Raw genomic sequence first — 26,675 nt, forward strand, 5'->3', positions numbered from 1 at the left:
CAAATTCCAGTCAACATCCATTAGAAAATGTGGAAAGAATTACAATATAACTCTTGTCATAGAGGACCTTCTTATAGAGGACCTGGATGTGGCAATCCATTCCAAAGATGCAAATTTTCCTTAGGCTGCTTTCACACCTCCGGTTTTAGCAGTGCGACTAAATCCGGCTCTAAAACCTATGCAACGGATGCGGCGAAAAAACCGCATCCTTTGCATAAGTTTTTACATGCGGCCCGTACGGTTTTTGCCGGTTGCGGCACGCTTCTGAGCATGCGCAGCGCAGAAAACCGCATACGGCGACCGGATGCGCTTTTTTGCCGCATCCGGCGTCCATAAGCATGCATTGGAAAAAGCGCCGCATCGGCTAGATGCGGCGCAATACGTTTTTTTCGCCAGACAAAAAACGTGCCAGGCAACGTTCCATCCGGCCGCCGCATGGGCTAAATATGCCGCATCCGTCAAAAACCGGACCGAACGCAAGGCCATGCAGCACAATCCAGCACTAATGAAAGTCTATGCGGAAAAAACACAACCGGCGCCAAAAAAAAAGTTGCGTTTTTTCTGCAAAGAGCTCCGGCTCTTTTTTTGCCGTGTTTTTGTGCTGCACAGCAAAAACCGGATGTGTGAAAGCAGCCTTAGAGGGGGGAAAAAGTAAGCGCCCACAGACAAGCTTTGTGGTATACACCCAGTTGTTTGATGGGAAAATGTGTATTTTTATTATCAGAGACATAACCTTGTATCGGTGAGGCACAGAAAAAAATTTCCAGAATCAATAGAACAATGTCAATCGGAAGAGATTCTTAGTGTATATTTAAAAAAAATCCAATGAAAGGGCCCTTAAGTCACATAGCTACGAGTACAATTCCAAACATATAGATATAGATAGAGAGAGAAATGACTAAGGAAGGCTACGGTTACAATATCTACAGCCTAAACTTCTGTATTAGACTTTTTAGAGGCCTAAAGGTAATTCTCATGGGTATTATCATCATTCTTGTCTTTAGCTGGACTACACAGGTACTAACATGTATAACTAAAAATAACTGCTCTTATAAACACATCAAATACCAAAGTAGTTCTAGCCTTAAAGGGGTTGTCCGGTCTTCTGATGAAAGACTGCAGTCACTCTATGTGATTGCAGACTTCTGAATCCTTACACTGCACGCTGTCAGGATTATCCGGTGTTGCTGAGAGTAGGCAGTCATGTGACCACAAGCATATAATTTGCATACTTCCAGACACATTTTGACTAGATGTGCCCTGACAATAGTGATAGGTGTTATAAGGTATGTGAGCGAGCCCCTTGGCCCTTGTATTTCACAGATAACATTCGTACCTGTAATAGTCTATGGGCTCATTCACATATCCGTGATTTTCTGCGGAACTAGGTGGTCTGGGCAAAAATGCGGAGACAACTTCAATTTTGATCTGAATGTCGAATCTACAATGACATTGCAAGTCTAAAGGGTGGTTTACACGCTTCGACATAGCTAGCGATTGCTAGCGATGTCGAGCACGATAGCACCCGCCCCCGTCGTTCGTGCAACATTTGGTGCTCGCTGCCATAGCGAACATTATCGCTATGGCAGCGTCACATGAACATACCGTATTTTTCGGACTATAAGACGCACCGGACCATAAGACGCACCCTGGTTTTAGAGCAGGAAAATAGGAAAATAAAATTTTAACCAAAAAATGGGAGTCAGAACACACTGTTATGGGGCGAGGATCTGTTGCTGACACTGTTATGGGGGTAATGTCTCCAAATTCTCTACTAAGGTACCCCAGCCTGGTAATGATCCTCCTGCCTTGTATAAACAGTATATGTCCCTCATCCTGCTATATACCCCATCCTGGCATATGGCCCCATCCTGCTATATACGGTAACCCATCCTGGCATATGGCCCCATCCTGCTATATACCCCCAACCTGCTACATACCCCCATCCTGCTCATATACCCACATTCTGCTCATATACCCCCATCCTGCTCATATACCCCTATCCTGCTCATAATATTCCCCTATCCTGCTCATAATATACCCCTATCCTGCTCATAATATACCCCCATCCTGTTCATAATATACCCCCATCCTGCTCATAATATACCCCCATCCTGCTCATAATATACCCCCATCCTGCTCATAATATACCCCCATCCTGCTCATAGTATACCCCCATCCTGCTCATATTATACCCCCATCTTGGTATACGGCCCGCATCCTGCTCATATTATACCCCCATCCTGCTCATATTATACCCCCATCCTGGTATACGGCCCTCATCCTGTGGCACATAAAAAAAATAAACGTTCATACTCACCTTACCTCACTCCCTGCAACATCGCTCCTCCTCCGTCTGTGTCAGCGGCAGTGCCGCTGAGTGGAGCCGTCCCCGTTCACCTGCAGCATCGCTCCTCCTCCGTCTGTGTCAGCGCCGCTGAGTGGAGCCATCCCCGTTCTCCTGCAGCATTGCGATGTCCTCCTGTGCCAGCGACGGCTGCGTGTGGACACGTGCGCACAGCAATGATGTCATCGCTGTGTGCGCCGCTAGTCTCAGCGGCCGCCGCTGGCACAGGAGGACATCGCAATGCTGCAGGAGAACGGAGACGGCTCTACTCAGCGGCGCTGCCGCTGACACAGACGGAGGAGGAGCGGTGCTGCAGGGGAACGGTGACAGGTGAGTGTACTGATTCACTGCACCCCGCGCTGATGATGATGCGCGGGTGGCAGTGAATACAGCCGCAAATGATCACTCCAGGCTGTAGTTGCCAGGAGTGATCACGGCCGTCTGTTTATCCCTCGCCCATCCTACCGCCGACCTGTCTACTCCTGCTTCAGAGCTGAGAAATGGGCGGGAGGATGGGCGTGCATATTAAATGAGCGTGTCCACGTGGTCATGGCAGGCGCTGCTGCTGCCTGCTCGTGCCCCCGATGACCTGCTCCACCGCAGCACCCTCATTCCCCGCAGCCATGCCCTACATTAAGACCATTAGATGCCCCCCCCACTTTCCCCATACATTTGGGGGAAAAAAAGTGCGTCTTATGGTCCGAAAAATACCTTATCAGCGACGTCGCTGTGAACAATCCCTCCCTCAAGGGGGAGGTGTGTTCAGCGTCATAGCGACGTCACTGCGGCGTCACTAAGCGGCCGGCCAATAGCAGATGAGGGGCGGAGATGAGCGGGACTTAAAATGAAATTTCCATCTCAAAAAAGCTTGACGACAGAGGGAGGCATGAAGTGCTATAAAATTTCCTAGTAGACGGCTGTGCTGACTCTGGTCTTGATAAAATACAGTGGACCTACACCACCAGATGACATGGCTCCCCAAACCATCACTGATTGTGGAAACTTCACACTAGACTTCAAGCAGCTTGGACTGTGACTTCTCCACTCTTCCTCCAGACTCTGGGACTGCGATTTCCAAATGAGATGCAAAATGTACTTTCATCTGACACCAACACCTTGGACCAGTGAGCAACAGTCCAGTTCTGTTTCTCCTTGGCCCAGGTAAGATGCTTCTGACGTTGTCTATTGGTCATGAGTGACTCGACACAAGGAATGCGACAGTTGTAGCCCATGTCCTGGATACATCTGTGTGTGCTGGCTCTTGAAGCACTGACTCCAGCAGCAGTCCACTCTTTATGAATCTCCCCCAAATTTTTAAATGGCTTTTTCTTAACAATCCTAAAAAGGCTGCGGTCATCGCGGTTGCTTGTGCACCTTTTTCTATCACACTCTTTCCTTCTACTCATCTTTCCATTAATATGCTTGGATACAGCACTCTGAACAGCCAGCTTCTTTCGCAATGACCTTTTGGGGCTTTCCCTCCTTGTGGAGTGTGTCAAGGACTGCCTTCTGGACAATGTCAAGTCAGCAGTCTTCCCCATGATTGTGCAGCCTACTGAACCAGACTAAGGGATCGTTTTCAAAGCTTAGGAAGTCTTTGCAGGTGTTTTGTGGCAATTAATCTAATTTTCTGAGATAATGACTTTTGGGTTTTCATTGGCTGCAAGCCATAATCATCAACATTAACAGAAATAAACACTTGAAATACGGTAGATCACTCTGTTTGTATTAACACTGTATAATGTGTTTCCTTTTTTGTATTTAATTACTGAAATAAATTACATTTTTGAGATGCACTTGTATGTAAATGGAGGAAAAAAATGAATGCACAAAAGCACTGACCTGAATGAATTATTCTTGCCTTTATATATGAGGACCAGAAATGATACTGCAAATAGTCAATGCAAAGAAGCCTCTAGGCATTTTCTTCTAAAACACATTTTTGTAAATATCTACCCGCTGCTGTGATACTTGGAGCCTCTTGTCTGTTTTTAGACTGTATTTCAAATCATATCTAAATATTATGGTTAGAAAAGATTAAAATGTTCAGAGGAGGATCTATTATTAAAGAGGCCTGCGGGGTGCAACTAAAAGCATTATAGGTCATTACAGGTCGTTGTATTTAGATGACATGTACAATTTCTTGTCATTGTTTCAGAAAAATAACCTTCATGAATATATTTTCTTACCTAGAGCTATTGCTTCAACCAATGTAGACCATAAATAAAATGTATTAACACAGTACTTTTTTTGTACATCTTTCAGGTGTTTCTGTGTAACGGAAAAAAATAAAAATAAATATATAATATATATATATAATTACACAGTTTAAACCAGAAGTTTACATACACTATCTAAAAAGACACATCTGCATGTTTTTCTCGCTATTTGACATGAAATCAGAATAAACCTTTCCTGTTTTAAGTCAATTAGGAACAAAAATTATTTATATTTGCCAAATGCCAGAATAATGAAATGGAGATAGAGAATACTTTAAGGTATTTTTATTGCTTTCTGCAAAGTCAAAGGTTCGGATACACTAAGAGTACTATGCCTTTAAACAATATGTGACAGCCCATATGATGATGTCATGTCTTTGGAAGCTTCTGATAGGTTTCTTGGCAACAACTGAGTTAAATAGAGACACACCTGTGGATGTATTTTAATGCACAACTGAAACACACTGCTTCTTTGTGTTACATCAAGGGAAAGTCAGAAGAAATCAGCCAAGATCTTAGGAAGAGAATTGTGGACTTTCACAAGTCTGGTTTATCTTTTTGTACAATTTTCAAATACTTGAAGGTGCCTTCTTCATCTGTACAAACAATTATATGCAAGTGGAAAATAAGATGGGAATGTCCAGCTATCATTCCGCTCAGGAAGGAGATGGGTTCTGTGTACTAGAGATGAACGTGCTTTGGTCAGACATGTGCATATCCACCCAAGAACAAAAGCAAGACCTTATGAAGATGCTGGCGGAAGCTAGTAAGATTGTGTCATTATCCACAGTGAAACGAATACTGTATCAACATGGGCTGAAAGGCCACTCTGCCAGAAAAAAAGCCAGATTAATGTTTGCAAATGCACACAGAAAGACCTTAATTTTTGGAGACATGTCCTGTTGTCTGACGAAACTAAAATTGAACTGTTTGGCCATAATGATCAGCGTTACGTTAGAAAAAAGGAAGAATCTTTGAAGCCTAAGAACACCATCACAAATGTGAAATGTGGGGGTGGCAGCATCATGTTGTGAGGTTGTTTTGCTGTAGGAGGGACTGGTGCACTTCATAAAATAGATGGCATCATGAGGAAAGAAAATTGTGTGGCAATACTGAAGCAACATCTCAAGAGCTCAGCTAGGAACTTAAAGCTTGGGCAGAAATGGGTCTTACACATGGACAATGACCCCAAGCATACTGCCAAACTGGTTACAAAGTGGCTTAAGGATAATAAAGTCAATGTTTTGGAGTGGCCATCACAAAACCCTGATCTCAATCCTATTGAAAATTTATGGGCAAAGTTTAAAAGGCAGGTGCGAGCAAGGCAACCTACAAACATGGCTGAGTTACACCAGTTCTGCCCGGAGGAATGGGCCCAAATTCCTACTAACTATTGTGAGAAGCTTGTGGAAGGAGATCCAAAACATTTGACCCAAGTCATACAGTTTAAGGGCAATGGTAGAAAATACTAATGAAATGTGGAAGCCTAATTAATAGGCGAAACGGCCGTCGTCCATAGCAGGGGCTGGCACACAGGTTGCCTCCATCTTTTTACCTTGCACCTGTCTGAATAAAGTTTCCAGCACAGCGAAGGAGTGCGGTCCTCTTTCTTACCTTATCATCATCCTTGGATCTTGTTCTGTGACACGCACCCCACTCTGGACTGAATCACCGGCAAGTAAATACCCCGGGCATATGCGGTACCACAGGTGACAGGCAGTGGTGCACGACCACTCTTCGTTTGTGCAGAAATGTATGTAAAGGTTTAACTTTGCAGAAAGTAATAAAAATGCCTTAAAACATTCTCACTCTCATTAGTATGGAATTTGGTAAATATAAATAATTTTGGTTCTTAATTGACCTCAAACAGGAAAGGTTTATTCTGATGTCATGTTAGATGACAGACCAGAATGCACGGACTGGTTGCCGCTCTCCTGATCAGAGCGTGACAGCTTCATATATTTCAATGAGGATATCACGTTTGGCACAAGAGACCCGTGGCACGTCCATGTACAGACTGCAATGCAACAGACTGGCCGGAGGTCTCCTGACCTCAGCGTGACAGCCTCATAGAAATATATGGAGCTGTCACACTATGGTCAGGAGAGCCGCAGCCAGGCTATGTATTCTGATCTGTGCACAAACTGTGTTGCATGGACGTCTGAAAGAGCTCTAATATAGGCAGTATTCTTACATTAGAGGGTTCCCACCTTGACCCCGCACATCTAGCTTCAAGCAATTGGCATTATCCTTTTTGCAGCTTAAAACATTAGCTCATTACCCCCATGTGCAGTATATGTGCATCTACATCTGTTCTTCTCTACCGAGATAATTACAAGTCACCACCTGGCACCTGCTCTTTATAGCTGTTTGCTAGACCTACTAGTAATGCACCAAGCTGGGAGACAGCTGTGAGCCGCACATCATAGGCCCATGAGCCACACATGGCTCCCGAGCCCCAGGTTGGAGACTACTGGTTCAGAGTATACATCACATAGCAAGGCTGCCATAGAATTGGTACAGGAGGTATTGCTGCAAATATGGGCCCCAAACTCATGTATGGGTTACACACCAGTCATTAGTAAATCTGTTTCCCAACAATATTTGTACTTTCAAAATTGATCTCTGTGATTGAATAGAAGTAGTAGGGTACAAAATTGAAGTTGAGGTACATAATAGGAGACTTGATCATTTGCTTATATGGGTCTCATAGGCCTCTTCATGAATCAGGAGCACCGGATGAGTGGCGTGCACCTCTGTACGTGCCTCGCCAGCAATGCTAATCCAGTCCTGGAGTAAGATTTGTGGAGTAACGAATGCTGATGCTTGTCAAGAAATTGAAGAGCAGCGGTCACAATGTCACCATCCACCACAGCTCTGCCCACTTTGTCAGAACTGGGTTAAGATTGTGTGACAATGCCAAAAGTTGCATAATTTTATCCCATCCACTAGTTGCGCCAAAATTATGCTTTTTACGATTATAGTGTAAAAGCTTTGATGAATCGTTTTTTAAGTCTTTTGGAAAGGTTAAATTGTATTACCCAGTCTCTTCTTTCCCGGCACACTGTAAATCTGAATGAACATGTTGGAGACATGCCAACTTAAACTCTTATAGTTAAACTTTAAAGTAAAATACTAAGTAGTAAAATAAATATTAAATTCAATTCAGAATTCAGTTTGTACTATTGTTAACCATTCAGTGAAAAAAATCTTCCCCTATATGGACAAATTGCTGCAAATTATAGGTAAACTAAACTGCAGCCAAATATATAATTAAAGACTATGGAAGTCTGCAGCAATAATAGTTTGATATTTTATTTTTAAAGAATGTGAAGTGAGATAATACCCCGCTTATATATCCCTAATGATGTATGAGTTATATAACATACCCATCGACTTCAAGTACAACCTTTCTCCTTTTTTTGTAAATAGGAGGTGGTAGAAGATGGAATTAATTCAATTTCCAAAATCAGGCAACAAAGAGGACAAATTATTATAATGTCTACTTGAAAGGAAGAACTCAACCTCTTTTATCTACAGGAGCAGGATAATCCCTCCTTGAAGTCACGGTTATGGACGAGACAACCTCATACAAAGGGACTTCTCAGACCTCATAATTCTTGGAACCCTCCTCGCTGTGGAGTACCAGATATCCCTGTCCCCGCAGACTCTTCAAATGCACGCAATAGACAAAAACGGTTTGTGCTCTCTGGAGGACGATGGGACAAGACAAACCTGACATACAAGTAAGATCACGCTTTTATTTTTTGGGAATGTGGGGTATGGTGTAAAAACTAATGAACACGTTGATGGAGATGAAGAAGTATCAGTAGACAAAAAGGTCAGCTAATCCACCCCCAACGTATGTTTCAAAGAAGAAATTGGGTGCTTACTACATATATAATATAATTTTTTTATATATATATATATATATATATATATATATATATATATATTATATATAGGAATGCTACACTAATAATAGGCATCAAAAGAGATGTTTTCGTGAATGAATTTTTTTTTTTCGACCCACATATCCAAAAACGGATTACATGTGAAATATGGCAGCATTTCGAGTTTTGTACCCTTCGGCAGGCTAGGAATCGGGTATGTGTGGAATATCTATCTTAGATTAAAAAAATGCAAGAAATCTACTTGTACAAGGGGCTGCTGAGAAGTCTTTGGCTTTGCCCAGAAAGAACCAAGATAGGATGATGAAACTTTACATTTATTCCACATTCTCTTACATCAGTATTCCAAGTTCTGTAAGCCTAACAAAAAGAAGGATTTTAGTTGTGCCTCAAATCAGGCATCCGTAGCAGCTATGGCATCAGAAATTGTGAAATTTGGTACCCTTGAACGTTTGTACCCTTGAAAGGGTTCCAAACCTGAAGAAACTTGAATGTTTCTTCAGGTTTGGAAACAGATGATAGTCAGAGGGAGCTAGATCTGGTGAATAAGGTGGGTGGTCAACCAGATGGAAGCCCAGCTCAGACAGTTTTGCCGTGGTTGTTTGTGCAGTGTGAGTGGACGTGGTCTTGCAGGAACAAGATTTCTATGGACAGTTTGCCGCACCTTTTGGCCTTCAGAGCTGCCTTCAATTGGTCCAAAAGTACAATGTAATACCTTTTGAAGGTAGTCCACTAGCAGCACGACCTCATAATCCCACAAAACAGACGCCATCACCTTAGTGGCTGATTTTTGCACCGTGAATTTCTTTGGATGAGGAGAACCACTGTGCGTCCACTCTGACTGCTCCTTGTTTTCAGGGTCATACAAATAAATCCAGGTCTCATCCATAGTGACCAGTCTATCCAGGAAGTTTTTATCAGTCTAGAAAAACTGACAAATGGACTGGGAAATTTTCACTCGCATGCTTCTCTGATCTGTTGTCAAACATTTGGGGACCCACTTTGCAGATAGCTTCCTCATGTCCAAATGTTCATGGATAATGACACAATCACGGGAAATCCCCATGATGTCTGCTATTGCTTTAGCTGAAATTTGTCGATTCTCCAGTATGAGGTTGTGCACAGCATCGACGATCTCCAGAACAACCACTCTCTGTCGTCCAGGACGTTCCTCATCATTGGTGCTGAAGTGGCCCGTTTTAAATTTGGCAACCCAGTTCTTAATTGTGGAATATGAAGGGCATTGACCCCCCAATGTCTGCGACATATCACCATGAATATCCTTCGTGGACTTTCCTTGCAGAAACAAACATTTTATCGCTCCTCTGCTCTCAGTTGCTGTGAATATCGCATTAGACTCTGCCATTTTGTTTTCCCGCGCACATAGAACACTGTTGCCATAAGCAACAAACACAAAATTTTGAAAACATATATTAGACACATAAGGCTTTCATGTGATGTAACATTCGTTACCATAGAAACAAAAAAAGATCATAAAGCTAAAGACTTATCTGCAGCCCCACATACCAGTAAGTAAAGGGATGGAATCACTGGGATGTTTAGAGATCCAAAGAGTGTTGAAATTACTATTACGCATAGGAGACGGAACCCAGTGGTACAGCATGCAGTGGATATAGAGGACTGCTATTACTCCTATGCGCTGTAGTAATTTCTACACTCTCTTTGGCTCTCTAGACAATCCAGGGACTCCATCCCTTCATATACTAGGACATATGGATTTTTTGCATTCTTTTAATCTAAGAAAGATATTCCACACATACCCTATTCACAGCCTGACGAATGGGTACAATACCTGAAATGTTGCTGTATTTCACTCTGCAGTATAATCTCTTTTGAATATGAGGGTAGAGCATTCATGAAAACATTCCTTCTTGGCCTATTATTGGTGTGCTATTCCTTTTATATGTAATTTTCCGATGTACGGCAGTAGTCACAAAATCGTCATTCATGGTTTGAACTTACGGTAACAAGCAGGGATTAAAGGGTGGGAGGGGAAAATAGTGTTTTTACATATTTGTATTTCTGTTTATATCTAGTTGTGAAACACTTGATCCTAGGCGTGGTACTTCTTTTTGCCACAGTTTTATTAAAAACTTTGTAGCAGATTGGGCGGGGAGAATTGAGTTAAAGGGAATCTCCAACCTTTTTTAATCCAAGCTGCCTGGACAAATAAGAGAATAAGACATACTCACCCCTAAATAACGCTTCTGCTACGACAGTCTCCCCCAGACTGAAAGCAATGACATTCTGACCACCAGTTTACTGACTCTGCAGCCAATCAGAGATCTCACTGATCCGGTAACTAATGGTTATGATATTATGGCTTTCAGTCTGGCAGAAATGAGGCAGCAGTGGAGCGGGGATCATATTTCATGATTGAATTTATCTTCTTTTTCCTGTAAAGTTTAAAAATATTCCAAAGGGAATCTGTCACCAGTTTTTGCTACCCCCGAGAACAGTGTAATATAGGGGCAGAGACCCTGAGTCCATCGATGTGTCACTTACTGGGTTCCTTGCTGTCATTTTGAAAACATCAGTTTTCTCTGCTGCAGATCTAGTATATCTTTGAATGTTGAGCTCTGTATAACCCCCTCCCACACATTGATGGGCAGACTTCTGTAGACCCTGTATATGGGAAGAAAACTGCCAATCCGTGTTGGAGGCGAGGTTATACAGAGCTCAACATTCATTTGATAAAAAAAAAAATACACTAAGCACACCAGTAAGTTACACATCGCTGGAATCAGGGTCTCTGCCTCTACATTATGCTGCTCTCAGATTAAATGGCAAAAAGCTGGTGACCGATTCCCTTTAAGCTCTGTTCACATTTTTGTTGTGGTATCCAAATTAATAGAAACCACATGGGGGAACAGTCATGCCACGGCTACCAGTGAAACTAGAAAAACTGTCTCTTTCCTATCAAATATGTGTGATGCCCTGGCAAAACCAGGTAGTCACAGAGGTTGTACAAATCTCTCAAGTACAATACCCCTCGCTCCTTGGCAGTCCAACACAAAAACCCACACCCAGGTGCTCAACACCAGCCAGAAAAGCTTAGTCACCCCCCCCATGACAATAGGGACACACCAGTGAGCGGGACCAGGCGGATGGGAGCGCCCACCTAGGGGTCCTGAGGTGTCAGGGGCGGGAACACAACAGAAAAGTACTGACAGTTGACAGTGGAGGAGTGTGAAGTGACAACGTAGTCAGGGGTTGGGGCCCCTGGACTACCGGACTAGGTGGCAGACGGCAAGCAGGACCACAGGCGACGGAGATCCGGTCGTGGGAAACCTAAAGTGGACCGGGGCAGGGTTGTAGCCCACCGGTGCCAACAGCGGGAATCCGGTCTGGGGCCAGGCACAGACGGGGTGCCTGGACCCAAGGGCAAGGAAGGTTGCAAGCCCCTTGTGAATTGACCAGCCGGGGATGAGGTTTCAGGCCTTGTTCTACAGAAGCCCAGAGAGCGAAATGGAAGCCCAACGCGGGGGATAGGGTGTCCGTCAGAACCCACAGAGATCCCGAGGGTCAGATTTCGCGGGCCACAGCTCCCAACATACACAGTACCGGGAGTGGACTTCCCCGTTCGAAGCGGAGTTGTCCCATTGAAAACACAACCTGAATACAGGTGTGACCGGTCACTGGCAATTTGGTTTACCACTGAACTTTGTGTGCAATTATTCGGAACAGTGAGTACACCAATATCCCCGGTCCAACCCTGCACATCATTCCCAGCCGTCATTGCTCCCATACACCCCTGGGCCAAGGGACTACACCTCCCCTACCCGTGGAGGGGATTTCAACCGCTCCATCAGCCCCGGTCGTCCCATCACCAGGCAGCGGTGGTGCTACCAACCCTCATCGCAACCCACGGGTGGCGTCACTGACAAAAACTTTCTCCCCTGTAAATATTCCCCTTCCCTACGGTTGTGAGGACGGACGGCCATACGAGCCCTAGTTCGGTTACCACTCGAGCCGCAGTAACGAACCCAGATCCGATCAGCCCCTGCAGCGACCTGGCCCCCGTCTGCAACATATGTCAGAATCTAGGACAGAGCCTCCAAATGGGATCTGAACATAACATTACCAATCTATTTGTATTTACCTCACAGAGAAGGTCCATTGCCATGTCATGTTAAAGGGAATCTGTCACCAGGGTTTTGCTACCCATCTGAGAAGCAGCATAATGTAGAGACAGAGACCCTGATTCCAGCGGTGTGTCTCTTACTGAGTTGTTTGCTGTCATTTTTATAAAATCAATGTTTTCTCTGCTGCAGATCTAGCAGTTATACAGAGCTCATGAATATGGTGGACTTCCTCGCAGCACACAAAGTAATCCTCTAATGATAATCTACTGCTGATTGCACAGTGATTTTATCAAAATACAATAAACAGTCCAGTAAGTGACAAACTGCTGGAGTCAGGATCTCTGCCCCTACATTATCCTAATCTCAGATTTGGTGGCAAAAACCTAGTGACAGATTCCCTTTAACCTCTTCAAAATTGATCTCTTGTTCTAATACAGGCAGTCCTCGAGTTATGAATTTTCGACTTCCATATGACTCAGTTACAAAAGCAAAATGGAAAAAAATCAAACCGAATACCTCAGCACTCCTTTCTCCAGCTGTCCTGCTGAACGCTGCCCACCATCAAGTCCTCCTCTTTCTGCTCTTGTGACCCACATCTCTGACCTCTTTACTATAGTCCAGGACTTTCAGCCATGTCCAAGCCTCTGGGTTCACTGTGTGTCGTAAAGTTTCGGCACACGTCTTTCCATCACAAGGCTCCAACATTATGGCATTATCTCTTAGGCCTAGATGTGGTTATAAGTCCTCACCTATAGTGAAGAGGAGGTAGATGTGTCGCGGGCGGGGAGGAGGGTGTCAGCACACCGCGCTCACCCCTTCTGCTCGGGTCCGGCAGTTGCTCCTGGTGGCTCGAGCTGCGGGCCGGATCCCGGGGTGTCTCGAGCGACGCTCCTCGCCCGTGAGTGAAAGGGGGGGGGTGTTTGTTGGGATTATAGTTCGTGACGCCACCCACGGTTGTGGTGATGGCACCACCGCTGCTCAGTGTGGGGGTCCCGGGGATGGTGATGGGAGCAGCCAGGTGTTGTGTTGCCCCTCCGTGGGTAGGGGTTGGTGATCCCGGGGCCCGGTGAAGAGATGTGAAGTGTAGGGCCTGGAGGGCGCAGGGACGCGGGGGCAGCGCTATGCCTTGCGGCACTGTGGTACTCACTCAGCCTGAGACACGGACACAGTTTGTACGGTAAACCAACGGCTGGTAGGACGGTCCCACAGACGGTTGCACCTGCACTCCCGGTAGGTGACGGTGACGTCTCTCTTCCTTGCACCTGTTTGACTGATGGTAGCGGTGGATTCCCTCCGGTTACCCGCTCCCCGACTGCAATCTGGGCCGGAGGAGCTCTACACTTTGCCCGCAGGCGCTGGCCCTGGGGAAACTGGTGCCTTGGCGGTGGCGGTGTCTCCCCGGTAATGGTCGGGCTGTTGCCGTCAATCGGGACTTTGTTGCTGGGGGATCTGCGTCCCCTTCACTGACGGATTCGGCAAATTGGGCGACTCCTAGCCTTGCCGGGGTCCGAGAGGCCCCTGCCCTGGTGCTGACTGTCCTTCGGAACATTGCTCCAGACCACCGGGCACAAAGCCAACGGGGTCCTTCCAGGAACTTCCAAACGGTCCCCCTCCGGACAGTCACCGCCGTCGCTGACCTTGCTGTTCTAGCCCTACACACAGCTGGGCTCTCAGGCTCTGTGCACTCTCTGCGCTCTCTCCACTTCTTGCTTTCCTCCTTTTCCACTTTCCTTTCCTTCACTTTCACTTCTTGTTGTTTACTCTAGCCCCTGCCTGGGCTAAGCTGCTTCTTTACTCAAGCCCTGCCTGGGCTAATCTGCTGTTCACTCCTTCATGTCCCTGACTCGACTCCTGCTCCTCCCTGAGCTTTCTGCCTGGTTACTTCCTGCCTCCAGAGTTGTGAGCTCCTTGGTGGGCGGAGCCAACCGCCTGGCCCACCCCCTGGTATGCATCACAGACTCCTGGAGGGAGGCAACAAGGATTTCTGGTTAGCAGGTGTGCCTACCTGGAGTGTGGGGTGTAGTGGTGTTGTTATCTGTGTCCCCTGGCTTGCCCAGGGCGACACATTCCCCCTTAGCAAAATGCAGACCGTCCGCGGGCTGCCGTCCTACACCGGTTTTATTTTTCTGTAAAAAGGGGATAACAGGGTTAAACAAAACATAAGCATAACATTTTTAATCAACTCTTCCCAAGACGGGAGGCACATTTTCTTTTAACGTTTCAACGGTGTACGGTCACGGTTTCCGCTCTCTCCCACCCAAGCAACCTGGCCCTGATGCTGCCCCTAAAACCCAGGCAGCACCCCTTGACCCACAGTCCAGCACAAGTCACCCGAGCGGGATCTGTCCTTCCCTCCAGAGGGTAGCCACCGGTCCCTTTGGTGGCTGGGCCCTGGCCTGCTCTGCTCAGGGCCCTCCCTCCAACCTGCCTCTCCGGAGGCGGCATTGCGGAAACGGTAACGGTACCCAACATATTTACAAGCCACTAACGTTTGTGGTTGCCCTGCAGAGTTCACGGGCTTGTCCATGGCTAGTTCCCATGCATTTTTAAACTTTTAACGGTCCCCACGGGGACAACGGTGACGGCTCCTGCCGGTTGCTAATCACAGCTGACAATCAGGTGAAAACTTGGATAATCATCTTTCTTATCATTGCAGAACTTTCAAAACTTTTCAAACAAGCAACAAAGTGGTGGTCCCAACGGGGACTGTGCAGCGGCACTCCGCTGCCTTTTGCGGCTCAGCAGTCCATTCTCACTCGTGGGGCTCTAGTGCCACCTTCACACGGTGCACCGCTCTGGACCCCAATGGTAGCTCGCTGCAGGCGATCTTCTTCCATATTCATGCGGGCATGCACATCCGCTCTACACCCCTCTCGGGCATCGATCTCCCTGCGCAGCTGCTGCTGCCGCCGCTCCCAGCCGGGAGTACTTTCTGTTTGCTCCGGTTCAGCGTGTGCGGGGGACGGACCCAGCCAGAGTCCCTCCGTGTCGGCTACGACCGGCACCTTCAGTAATGAGGGACCCCGCTGTGACATGGCCTCCTCTGCCTCCTGGCAGCTGCATCCCCGCCGTGCCTCCAGTGCATCTTTGCTGACGGGCTCAGCCTTTGGTTTCTTCCATAGAAGCGGTTCAGGGTGGTCATGAGCTTCTGCTGCAGGTCGGTTCGCCGGGGCGGATTGGCAGGGTACCGCTACCGGTGGTGGTGGTAGCGGGCCTAGTGGCGGGGCAGCAGCAGCTAACACGGGTGGCGGGGGAGGTAGCAGGGCGAGCGGGTATGGACCGGGTCCCTCAGCCGCGATGACCGACCCACTAGGGGCACAGGGGCGTGGGTCACTTACCCTCCCTTCCAAGACTCCCTCCACCTCACGTCTCCGTATGGCCGCCACCACTTCCACCATGTCGGCCACCAACTCCTCCAGGAGGAGCTGCATGCAGACCTGCAGACGGCTGCTTAGCTGGACGGTCCGGACTTCCACCCGCGCCGCGATGCAAGGCGCGGGGACCACGGTGTTGTTGGTCGGACTCAGCATCCTTAGCAGCGGCTTCTTCCAGGAACCAGTAAATGGCCGCAGAGTCCTGGCGTCCCTGCTTCTGTAGCCGCGGCTACATGCGTCCAGCCGCCATCGCGTCCCCCTTAGCTCTTTCCGGCCCCTCCTCTCTCGGGGCGGAGTTTTGGCCTTCGCGCCTCTACTGCTCGAGAAGACGCTCGAGCGGGAACTTTTCGCGCCAAAGATGGCGACTTCTGAAATTTTTCTGCCGGATACCTCCGGCGGTAACAAGGCGCACCTCTACCAGACGGCAGAGCGGTAAGATCCTGTTCGTGACTCCAAGTTGTCGCGGGCGGGGAGGAGGGTGTCAGCACACCGCGCTCACCCCTTCTGCTCGGGTCCGGCAGTTGCTCCTGGTGGCTCGAGCTGCGGGCCGGATCCCGGGGTGTCTCGAGCGACGCTCCTCGCCCGTGAGTGAAAGGGGGGGGTGTTTGTTGGGATTATAGTTCGTGACGCCACCCACGGTTGTGGTGATGGCACCACCGCTGCTCAGTGTGGGGGTCCCGGGGATGGTGATGGGAGCAGCCAGGTGTTGTGTTGCCCCTCCGTGGGTAGGGGTTGGTGATCCCGGGGCCCGGTGAAGAGATGTGAAGTGTAGGGCCTGGAGGGCGCAGGGACGCGGGGGCAGCGCTATGCCTTGCGGCACTGTGGTACTCACTCAGCCTGAGACACGGACACAGTTTGTACGGTAAACCAACGGCTGGTAGGACGGTCCCACAGACGGTTGCACCTGCACTCCCGGTAGGTGACGGTGACGTCTCTCTTCCTTGCACCTGTTTGACTGATGGTAGCGGTGGATTCCCTCCGGTTACCCGCTCCCCGACTGCAATCTGGGCCGGAGGAGCTCTACACTTTGCCCGCAGGCGCTGGCCCTGGGGAAACTGGTGCCTTGGCGGTGGCGGTGTCTCCCCGGTAATGGTCGGGCTGTTGCCGTCAATCGGGACTTTGTTGCTGGGGGATCTGCGTCCCCTTCACTGACGGATTCGGCAAATTGGGCGACTCCTAGCCTTGCCGGGGTCCGAGAGGCCCCTGCCCTGGTGCTGACTGTCCTTCGGAACACTGCTCCAGACCACCGGGCACACAGCCAACGGGGTCCTTCCAGGAACTTCCAAACGGTCCCCCTCCGGACAGTCACCGCCGTCGCTGACCTTGCTGTTCTAGCCCTACACACAGCTGGGCTCTCAGGCTCTGTGCACTCTCTGCGCTCTCTCCACTTCTTGCTTTCCTCCTTTTCCACTTTCCTTTCCTTCACTTTCACTTCTTGTTGTTTACTCTAGCCCCTGCCTGGGCTAAGCTGCTTCTTTACTCAAGCCCTGCCTGGGCTAATCTGCTGTTCACTCCTTCATGTCCCTGACTCGACTCCTGCTCCTCCCTGAGCTTTCTGCCTGGTTACTTCCTGCCTCCAGAGTTGTGAGCTCCTTGGTGGGCGGAGCCAACCGCCTGGCCCACCCCCTGGTATGCATCACAGACTCCTGGAGGGAGGCAACAAGGATTTCTGGTTAGCAGGTGTGCCTACCTGGAGTGTGGGGTGTAGTGGTGTTGTTATCTGTGTCCCCTGGCTTGCCCAGGGCGACACATTCCCCCTTAGCAAAATGCAGACCGTCCGCGGGCTGCCGTCCTACACCGGTTTTATTTTTCTGTAAAAAGGGGATAACAGGGTTAAACAAAACATAAGCATAACATTTTTAATCAACTCTTCCCAAGACGGGAGGCACATTTTCTTTTAACGTTTCAACGGTGTACGGTCACGGTTTCCGCTCTCTCCCACCCAAGCAACCTGGCCCTGATGCTGCCCCTAAAACCCAGGCAGCACCCCTTGACCCACAGTCCAGCACAAGTCACCCGAGCGGGATCTGTCCTTCCCTCCAGAGGGTAGCCACCGGTCCCTTTGGTGGCTGGGCCCTGGCCTGCTCTGCTCAGGGCCCTCCCTCCAACCTGCCTCTCCGGAGGCGGCATTGCGGAAACGGTAACGGTACCCAACATATTTACAAGCCACTAACGTTTGTGGTTGCCCTGCAGAGTTCACGGGCTTGTCCATGGCTAGTTCCCATGCATTTTTAAACTTTTAACGGTCCCCACGGGGACAACGGTGACGGCTCCTGCCGGTTGCTAATCACAGCTGACAATCAGGTGAAAACTTGGATAATCATCTTTCTTATCATTGCAGAACTTTCAAAACTTTTCAAACAAGCAACAAAGTGGTGGTCCCAACGGGGACTGTGCAGCGGCACTCCGCTGCCTTTTGCGGCTCAGCAGTCCATTCTCACTCGTGGGGCTCTAGTGCCACCTTCACACGGTGCACCGCTCTGGACCCCAATGGTAGCTCGCTGCAGGCGATCTTCTTCCATATTCATGCGGGCATGCACATCCGCTCTACACCCCTCTCGGGCATCGATCTCCCTGCGCAGCTGCTGCTGCCGCCGCTCCCAGCCGGGAGTACTTTCTGTTTGCTCCGGTTCAGCATGTGCGGGGGACGGACCCAGCCAGAGTCCCTCCGTGTCGGCTACGACCGGCACCTTCAGTAATGAGGGACCCCACTGTGACATGGCCTCCTCTGCCTCCTGGCAGCTGCATCCCCGCCGTGCCTCCAGTGCATCTTTGCTGACGGGCTCAGCCTTTGGTTTCTTCCATAGAAGCGGTTCAGGGTGGTCATGAGCTTCTGCTGCAGGTCGGTTCGCCGGGGCGGATTGGCAGGGTACCGCTACCGGTGGTGGTGGTAGCGGGCCTAGTGGCGGGGCAGCAGCAGCTAACACGGGTGGCGGGGGAGGTAGCAGGGCGAGCGGGTATGGACCGGGTCCCTCAGCCGCGATGACCGACCCACTAGGGGCACAGGGGCGTGGGTCACTTACCCTCCCTTCCAAGACTCCCTCCACCTCGCGTCTCCGTATGGCCGCCACCACTTCCACCATGTCGGCCACCAACTCCTCCAGGAGGAGCTGCATGCAGACCTGCAGACGGCTGCTTAGCTGGACGGTCCGGACTGCCACCCGCGCCGCGATGCAAGGCGCGGGGACCACGGTGTTGTTGGTCGGACTCAGCATCCTTAGCAGCGGCTTCTTCCAGGAACCAGTAAATGGCCGCAGAGTCCTGGCGTCCCTGCTTCTGTAGCCGCGGCTACATGCGTCCAGCCGCCATCGCGTCCCCCTTAGCTCTTTCCGGCCCCTCCTCTCTCGGGGCGGAGTTTTGGCCTTCGCGCCTCTACTGCTCGAGAAGACGCTCGAGCGGGAACTTTTCGCGCCAAAGATGGCGACTTCTGAAATTTTTCTGCCGGATACCTCCGGTGGTAACAAGGCGCACCTCTACCAGACGGCAGAGCGGTAAGATCCTGTTCGTGACGCCAAGTTGTCGCGGGCGGGGAGGAGGGTGTCAGCACACCGCGCTCACCCCTTCTGCTCGGGTCCGGCAGTTGCTCCTGGTGGCTCGAGCTGCGGGCCGGATCCCGGGGTGTCTCGAGCGACGCTCCTCGCCCGTGAGTGAAAGGGGGGGTGTTTGTTGGGATTATAGTTCGTGACGCCACCCACGGTTGTGGTGATGGCACCACCGCTGCTCAGTGTGGGGGTCCCGGGGATGGTGATGGGAGCAGCCAGGTGTTGTGTTGCCCCTCCGTGGGTAGGGGTTGGTGATCCCGGGGCCCGGTGAAGAGATGTGAAGTGTAGGGCCTGGAGGGCGCAGGGACGCGGGGGCAGCGCTATGCCTTGCGGCACTGTGGTACTCACTCAGCCTGAGACACGGACACAGTTTGTACGGTAAACCAACGGCTGGTAGGACGGTCCCACAGACGGTTGCACCTGCACTCCCGGTAGGTGACGGTGACGTCTCTCTTCCTTGCACCTGTTTGACTGATGGTAGCGGTGGATTCCCTCCGGTTACCCGCTCCCCGACTGCAATCTGGGCCGGAGGAGCTCTACACTTTGCCCGCAGGCGCTGGCCCTGGGGAAACTGGTGCCTTGGCGGTGGCGGTGTCTCCCCGGTAATGGTCGGGCTGTTGCCGTCAATCGGGACTTTGTTGCTGGGGGATCTGCGTCCCCTTCACTGATGGATTCGGCAAATTGGGCGACTCCTAGCCTTGCCGGGGTCCGAGAGGCCCCTGCCCTGGTGCTGACTGTCCTTCGGAACACTGCTCCAGACCACCGGGCACACAGCCAACGGGGTCCTTCCAGGAACTTCCAAACGGTCCCCCTCCGGACAGTCACCGCCGTCGCTGACCTTGCTGTTCTAGCCCTACACACAGCTGGGCTCTCAGGCTCTGTGCACTCTCGCGCTCTCTCCACTTCTTGCTTTCCTCCTTTTCCACTTTCCTTTCCTTCACTTTCACTTCTTGTTGTTTACTCTAGCCCCTGCCTGGGCTAAGCTGCTTCTTTACTCAAGCCCTGCCTGGGCTAATCTGCTGTTCACTCCTTCATGTCCCTGACTCGACTCCTGCTCCTCCCTGAGCTTTCTGCCTGGTTACTTCCTGCCTCCAGAGTTGTGAGCTCCTTGGTGGGCGGAGCCAACCGCCTGGCCCACCCCCTGGTATGCATCACAGACTCCTGGAGGGAGGCAACAAGGATTTCTGGTTAGCAGGTGTGCCTACCTGGAGTGTGGGGTGTAGTGGTGTTGTTATCTGTGTCCCCTGGCTTGCCCAGGGCGACACAGATGCAGCATGCAATGGCGAAAAGGGGACTGAATGGTGGGCAGAGAGCAGCTGGAGAGGTGAGTGATGAAGTATTAGTTTGGGGTTTTCTTTTTGCCATTTACTGGCACTTTACCTTTTTGAACTTGCTTTAATTTAAAAGCGCACCAATCACCAGGATTTTCCTATATAACCTAAATCCATTGCTATACTGCCACACTGATTCTATACATACCTTTAGTTGTGAGATCAGATGTATAGTTTTTGAAACACAAGCAAGTAAAGCTTGTAAAATGAACAGTTTTTGATTGGCAGCAGGTGCCAAGCAGCTGATAGCTGGGGTGGGATTTAATAGTGATTCCTGCCCCCCCACCTGTCCATCCTCCCACTATCTATTATTTATACTAATTCCATTATAGAAGTTTGTGCCTATAAATCATAGTGACTAGAAGGACCTTTGCTGACGTCATACCAATGTGACCAGAAGGGTAATATGACAACAGAAAAATATAATGTTGCTTCCTGGTATCAGCTATGTTGGCTGAGGCCCTGCCCCTTCTGGTCACATGGGTATGACATCAGCACAGGTCCTTCTAGCCACCATAATTTAGCCACAACCATTAGTAAAACACTTTTATAATGGTATTAGCATAAATAATAGGGGGAGGATGCACAGGCAGGGAGGCGGGAATCACTATCAAAACCCACCCCAACTATTAGCAGCTGCAGCTCCTGTCAGTCAAAAAACTGTTCATTTTACATGCTTTACCTGCATGTGTTTCAAAAGCTGTACATCCGAGCTGACCACTAAAGGTATACAGTATATAGAATCAGCATGATAGCGCCAGTATAGCACTGGCTTTAGGTTATATAGGAAAATCCCGGTGGTTGGTTCGCTTTAAGGACAAACCTAAAGACCCTATCTTGTTTATAACCCAAGGGCTGCCAGTACCTCGACGAAGCCAAACATGGGAGCAACATTAAAGTATGAGCTCCAAACTAAATTCTGCATTTATCAATCTTATTAATGTCAATTTCTAACATTTTCACCATGCGTTTTTAGGCTTATACGCTTTCCATGGCAACTCAGCAAGGTAAAGGTGAGAAGGACTTTGGCTGAGGCACTTAAAGTATGGAGTGAGGTGACTCCTCTAACATTCACTGAGGTCCATGAAGGACGGGCTGACATCAATATTGATTTCACGCGGTAAGTGGCATGCGCTAGGGATTGAAGACAAAGTGTATGGCTTATATTTGGGATGGTTGGCCAATAACTTCATTTAAAAAAAAATCCATGGTAATGGTTTTCTGCACTAAGCTATTCCATTTACTTGCATGTTATAGCACCTCCTAGTGGGTCGGTCCATTAATCACTTTTCTTGGCACCATCTTTAGGGATCTTCATGAAATGCATGGGCAGAAAGCTGTAACAATAATTTTCACATAAAGAAAGAATACCTGAATTGAGAAATAAAAAAAAAAAGATATTTATACCTAGATACAGTATTTTCTGAAAGTAGACACCTGTCACATTGGGAAAATATCAGCAGCACTTTACATTTATTGACTCCTTCATTCAATGTTACATCAAATATGTCATTTAAAAAAAAAAGTAAACATTTGAGTTACTAGAAATAGTAGATCCTTCTAAATATGACAATTATGACAATCAAAGACAACCGATCTGAAGGTAAGATAGGGCCGGAGAAAAGGGGGTGATAACACGATGAAAAGTTCCTAACACATTAAATGGGCTGTTTGGGATGAGAATATTGTTCGCCTATCGTTAGGATAGGACATCAGTACAAGAACAGTGGGGTACAGCTACACCCATGATGATATGTGAATGGACTGCGGCCCCTAATTGTCGCTGCACCCACTTAGAAGCAGTTGTAGAGAACAATGGAAACAATGAAGAGGCTGCAGCACTCCAACAGCAGTTTAGGTGTAGACATCTAATATTAATACAATTGTTGTAGTTGTTCTGCGCTGACCCAAAAGTCAGATTACAGGATCTCCAATGAGGTCCAAATTGAATTACCATATTTTTCAGATTATAAGACGCACTTTTCCTTCCAAAAATTTGGGAGGAAAATGAGGGGTGCATCTTATAATCCGAATGTAGTTTACCGGGGGGGTGGTGGAGAATGGTGACAGGAGGCAGGGGCGATGCTGCAGGCTGTTTGCTGCAAGCACAGTGCTGCTGGGGTTGTGCAGCGGGCGCTGCTATGTGTGGCGGGCAGCGCTGCTCTGTGCAGCCGGCGGTGATGCAGGGACCATCCTGAAGATGTCAATATTGGCGTCCGGAGTCAGCGTGTCCGCAAATGGAGTTTTCGGTTCAAGATCTCGTCTACACACGTGCCGCCTCTGGCCCATTGATGTCCCAGCAGTGGACTTAAGGAAAATGGCACCCGGAGGTGGCACGTGCGCAGATGAGATCTCGGCTTGTTATTGAGCCAATAGCGCAATCTGACTCTGGCGCCATTTCTTTGGAGCCCGCACCGCTGATAATTCCTGGATGTTTTCTCTGCCTCACAGCGCCGCCTAGCATCTGGGACACTTGCCTTACCGCCTGCAGCATCGCCTTGCCCCATGACCGTCCCCCCTACCTCCTGTGATCCCCGTTCCCCCACCGCTGCACCCTCCCTCTCGGGTAAGGCACCACTGGATTAGAAGACGGACCCCATTTTTTTTTCTCTAAACTTGGGGTGCGTCTTATATAATCCCGTGCGTCTTATAAAAAGAGAAATACGGTAGGCTTTTGAAATAATGAGCGCTTGGAGAAAGAAAATGCACACTTGTGAGCAAAATCAGTTCTGTTTATTTTCCTGTGCATGCATAACTTATACCATTTACAACCAATGTAACACTGCATGCAATGCATATACGTATAAAGCTGTGGCACCCATAAAACCTCAAATTATAATAATAAGTACTGTATATAGAAATATAAATATAAACCATGAAATATAAAACAATTAAATCTATTGTACTATTTCTTAGAGTAAATTCATAAACTGTCATAACTGTTGCCAGCGTCTCACAGCAGGGAAGGTCTCTCCGCATTCTCATAGCTAGAATTCTACCAACCACAGACATTCCGGTACGGGCATTCTACTAATATTTTCCCGGCTTGGTAGACTGCCAGAACCTCCTCCTGGGATGAAAGCTTTAAGCCTAATCATTTATAAATATAACTGTTAAGTCTCGTACATAGAGTGTTTTACTAAGAACTTTGTATCTCTAGTTCTTCTCATACCTGCTGTATTGCTATGGGGACCCACTTGTACTAATGTGCCTGAGCAACAAAACCGTGAATACGCTATAGCGCTCAAGCTTTGAAATGGGTGTTACCACTTCTCACACATCGGTTTTTCTAAATACTTGTGTTCCCCTTGAAATAACAATTCTAGATTGTATTTTTTTGCATTGTTTTGTTCCTCCTGAGATTTTGTAATAACTTTAGTGTTGACATAACCATTTTAAGGTCCTGTGCACACGCTGTGGTTTTTTTATGCAGTTTTTTTTAAAATCTGTATCAAAATCTGAATGTCTCTCATGAAGCCAGCAAATCTATGGGTTTTTTGATTTGCTGTGCACACACTGCAGTTTATTTCCGTCTGGTTTCGGTCTGGTTTTTGATGCAGAAATAATCTGCAGCATGTCAATTATGAATCCGATTTAGCAGCGTTTTTCACCCATTAACTTCTATTTTGTCATGTGATGGTTTGAGTCCGGTTTAAGGCTATGTGCCCACGGGACAATGTAATCACAGATTTTGCAGCGGAAAACCCGCGGATTTATCTGAATTTTCTAGATAAATCCGCAGGTTTGCACAAGTACAGACACTCCCCTTGTTATCCTATGGGATTTGGGGAGTGCTGTATCAATGCTGCGGTATGTGTGGCTGTGGAATATGCTGCGGATGTCCCGCAGCCGCACGTATCTGCATCTCAATTAGTCATGCGAAAATGTCTGCGGAATTCCCACTCCTCCACTATGGAGATACAGGGTGGGACTTCCGCAGGTATTTCCGCACTTGTCCCGCAGGTTTACCGCAACAAAAATGCTCAAATCCTGAAGCAATGGATAGCTGCAAATTCTAGGCAGCAGCTGCGGTAAACCTGTGGACAAACCTGCGGAAAAGTACGCGGGTACATTGTCCTGTGGGCACATAGCCTAGGAGCTTTATTTCAACCATTCCTGAGTGTCTCTGTCTGTCTCTGCTTCATGCTCACTGATCACTCGCGCGGCTGTCAAACTGCTCCCGCAGCCTCTAATTCTTCTTCCCGAACCGCTCATTAGCCTTATTACATATTCACTGCACCCGCTCATTAGGCTCCTACATATTCACTGCTTCCCCCGCCCATCGGCGCCTATGATTGGTTGCAGTCAGACGTGCCCCTATGCTGAGTGACAGCTGTCAGACTACAACCAATCACAGCTGCTAGTTGGCGGCTCTATATCGTACAGTAAAATAAATTATTAAAAAAAACGGCGTGCAGTCACCCCTCAATTTTGATACCCAGCCAAGATAAAGCCTGTCAGCTGAGGGCTGGTATTCTCATACTGGGGAGACCTACGTTATTGGGAGCCCCCCAGCCTAAAAATAGCCAGCAGCTGCCCTGAATTGCCGCATCCATTAGATGAAACAGATCCGGAACTTTACCTGGCTCATCTTGATTACCCTGGTGCGGTGGCAATCGGGATAATGAGGGAGTTAATGGCAGCCCATAGCTGCTACTAAGTCCTAGGTTAGTGATAGCAGGCGTCTATGAGACAGCCCTGTCATCACTAATCTGTAAGTGAAACACAAACACCTAAAAAATCCTTTATTTGAAATAAAACACATAATAGCACCCTATTACACCACTTTTATTATCCCCCAAACACCCATCCAGGTCTAACGTAATCCACACGAGGTCCCACAACGCTTCCAGCACTTCTACATCTGATGCTCACAGTGAGCATCCATAGAACATGACTCTCCGCTGTGAGCTCCATGGAGCAACTGAAGTGAGTCGCACTATCAGCAGTGACTTCGCAGCCACAGCTGGAGTCCTCCTGTGGCAGCAAATTACCAGAGTGACTGAAGTGAGCTGCGCGATCAGTGGTGCCGTTACTCAGGTGATTTCCGGTCACAGCTGGAGTCCTCCACTTGTGACTGCAATTCAAGCCACGGATGAAGTGAGGCGCAGGTGGAGGACTCACTGGAGTGACATCACTGCTGATCATGTAGCTCACTTCAGTCTCTCTCTCTCATCCCTCCCACCAACCACATCAGGTTTTTCATCGGCTGTCCACATGTGAAATCGCGGGTAAACCGACTCCAGCCCGCATCCCATTTTAACATTCGGTTCTCTGCTGACCTTTCCTTTTTAGTTGCAGAAAATATCTGCAACTCATCTGCAGTGTGGGCACATAGCCTTAAAAGGTTATGTGATAAATTAAGACACAGTCAGATACTGGCAGTGCTAATTGCACAAAATGTAGGTGTGGACAGGGATACATCGCAAAAGAATAGGTGTTAACTATTGCAGTATCAGTGGCAATCACTGACTGTCAGGAAGGGTGGCTTTATCCCCAATTTAAATGGAGTGGCATCTTAGCAACACAGTGCAATTACTTTTGTTCTGAATGGGATTGCTGGAGGTGGCCAAATGTTATTCCATAAAGCAGGGGTGGGGAACCTCCGGCCCGCGGGCCGTATGCGGCCCGCCATGACCTTTTCTGCGGCCCCCGGGCACATTCCACAGTCCACAGAGCTCGGGAGGCAGCAGTGTCTTGCTTGCTGCTGGCCCTTTAAACCCTGTATGGCTTACATCCTCACGCTAGCTAATGCTAGCGTGAGGACGTACTTTGTGGGTGGAGTAAGCGCTCAACTCGCTCTTTTTCCACAGAAGAGAAGCTACTACCTCAGCGTCCGACAGGT

General features: G+C 48.6%; 1 protein-coding gene across 1 annotated transcript in view; it reads left to right on the forward strand.

The window, feature by feature from the left end:
• Nucleotides 1-26,675, forward strand: part of MMP11 (matrix metallopeptidase 11) — a 54,206-nt gene that overhangs the window by 13,926 nt on the left and 13,605 nt on the right. Inside the window, exons 2-3 of the mRNA XM_075341792.1 lie at nt 8,107-8,312; nt 21,807-21,950. Of these exons, the coding sequence (XP_075197907.1) occupies nt 8,107-8,312; nt 21,807-21,950 (350 nt within the window). The remainder of the gene's footprint in view (nt 1-8,106; nt 8,313-21,806; nt 21,951-26,675) is intronic.

Source organism: Anomaloglossus baeobatrachus, chromosome 1, assembly GCF_048569485.1.
Source record: "Anomaloglossus baeobatrachus isolate aAnoBae1 chromosome 1, aAnoBae1.hap1, whole genome shotgun sequence".
Classification (NCBI taxonomy): Eukaryota; Metazoa; Chordata; class Amphibia; order Anura; family Aromobatidae; genus Anomaloglossus; species Anomaloglossus baeobatrachus.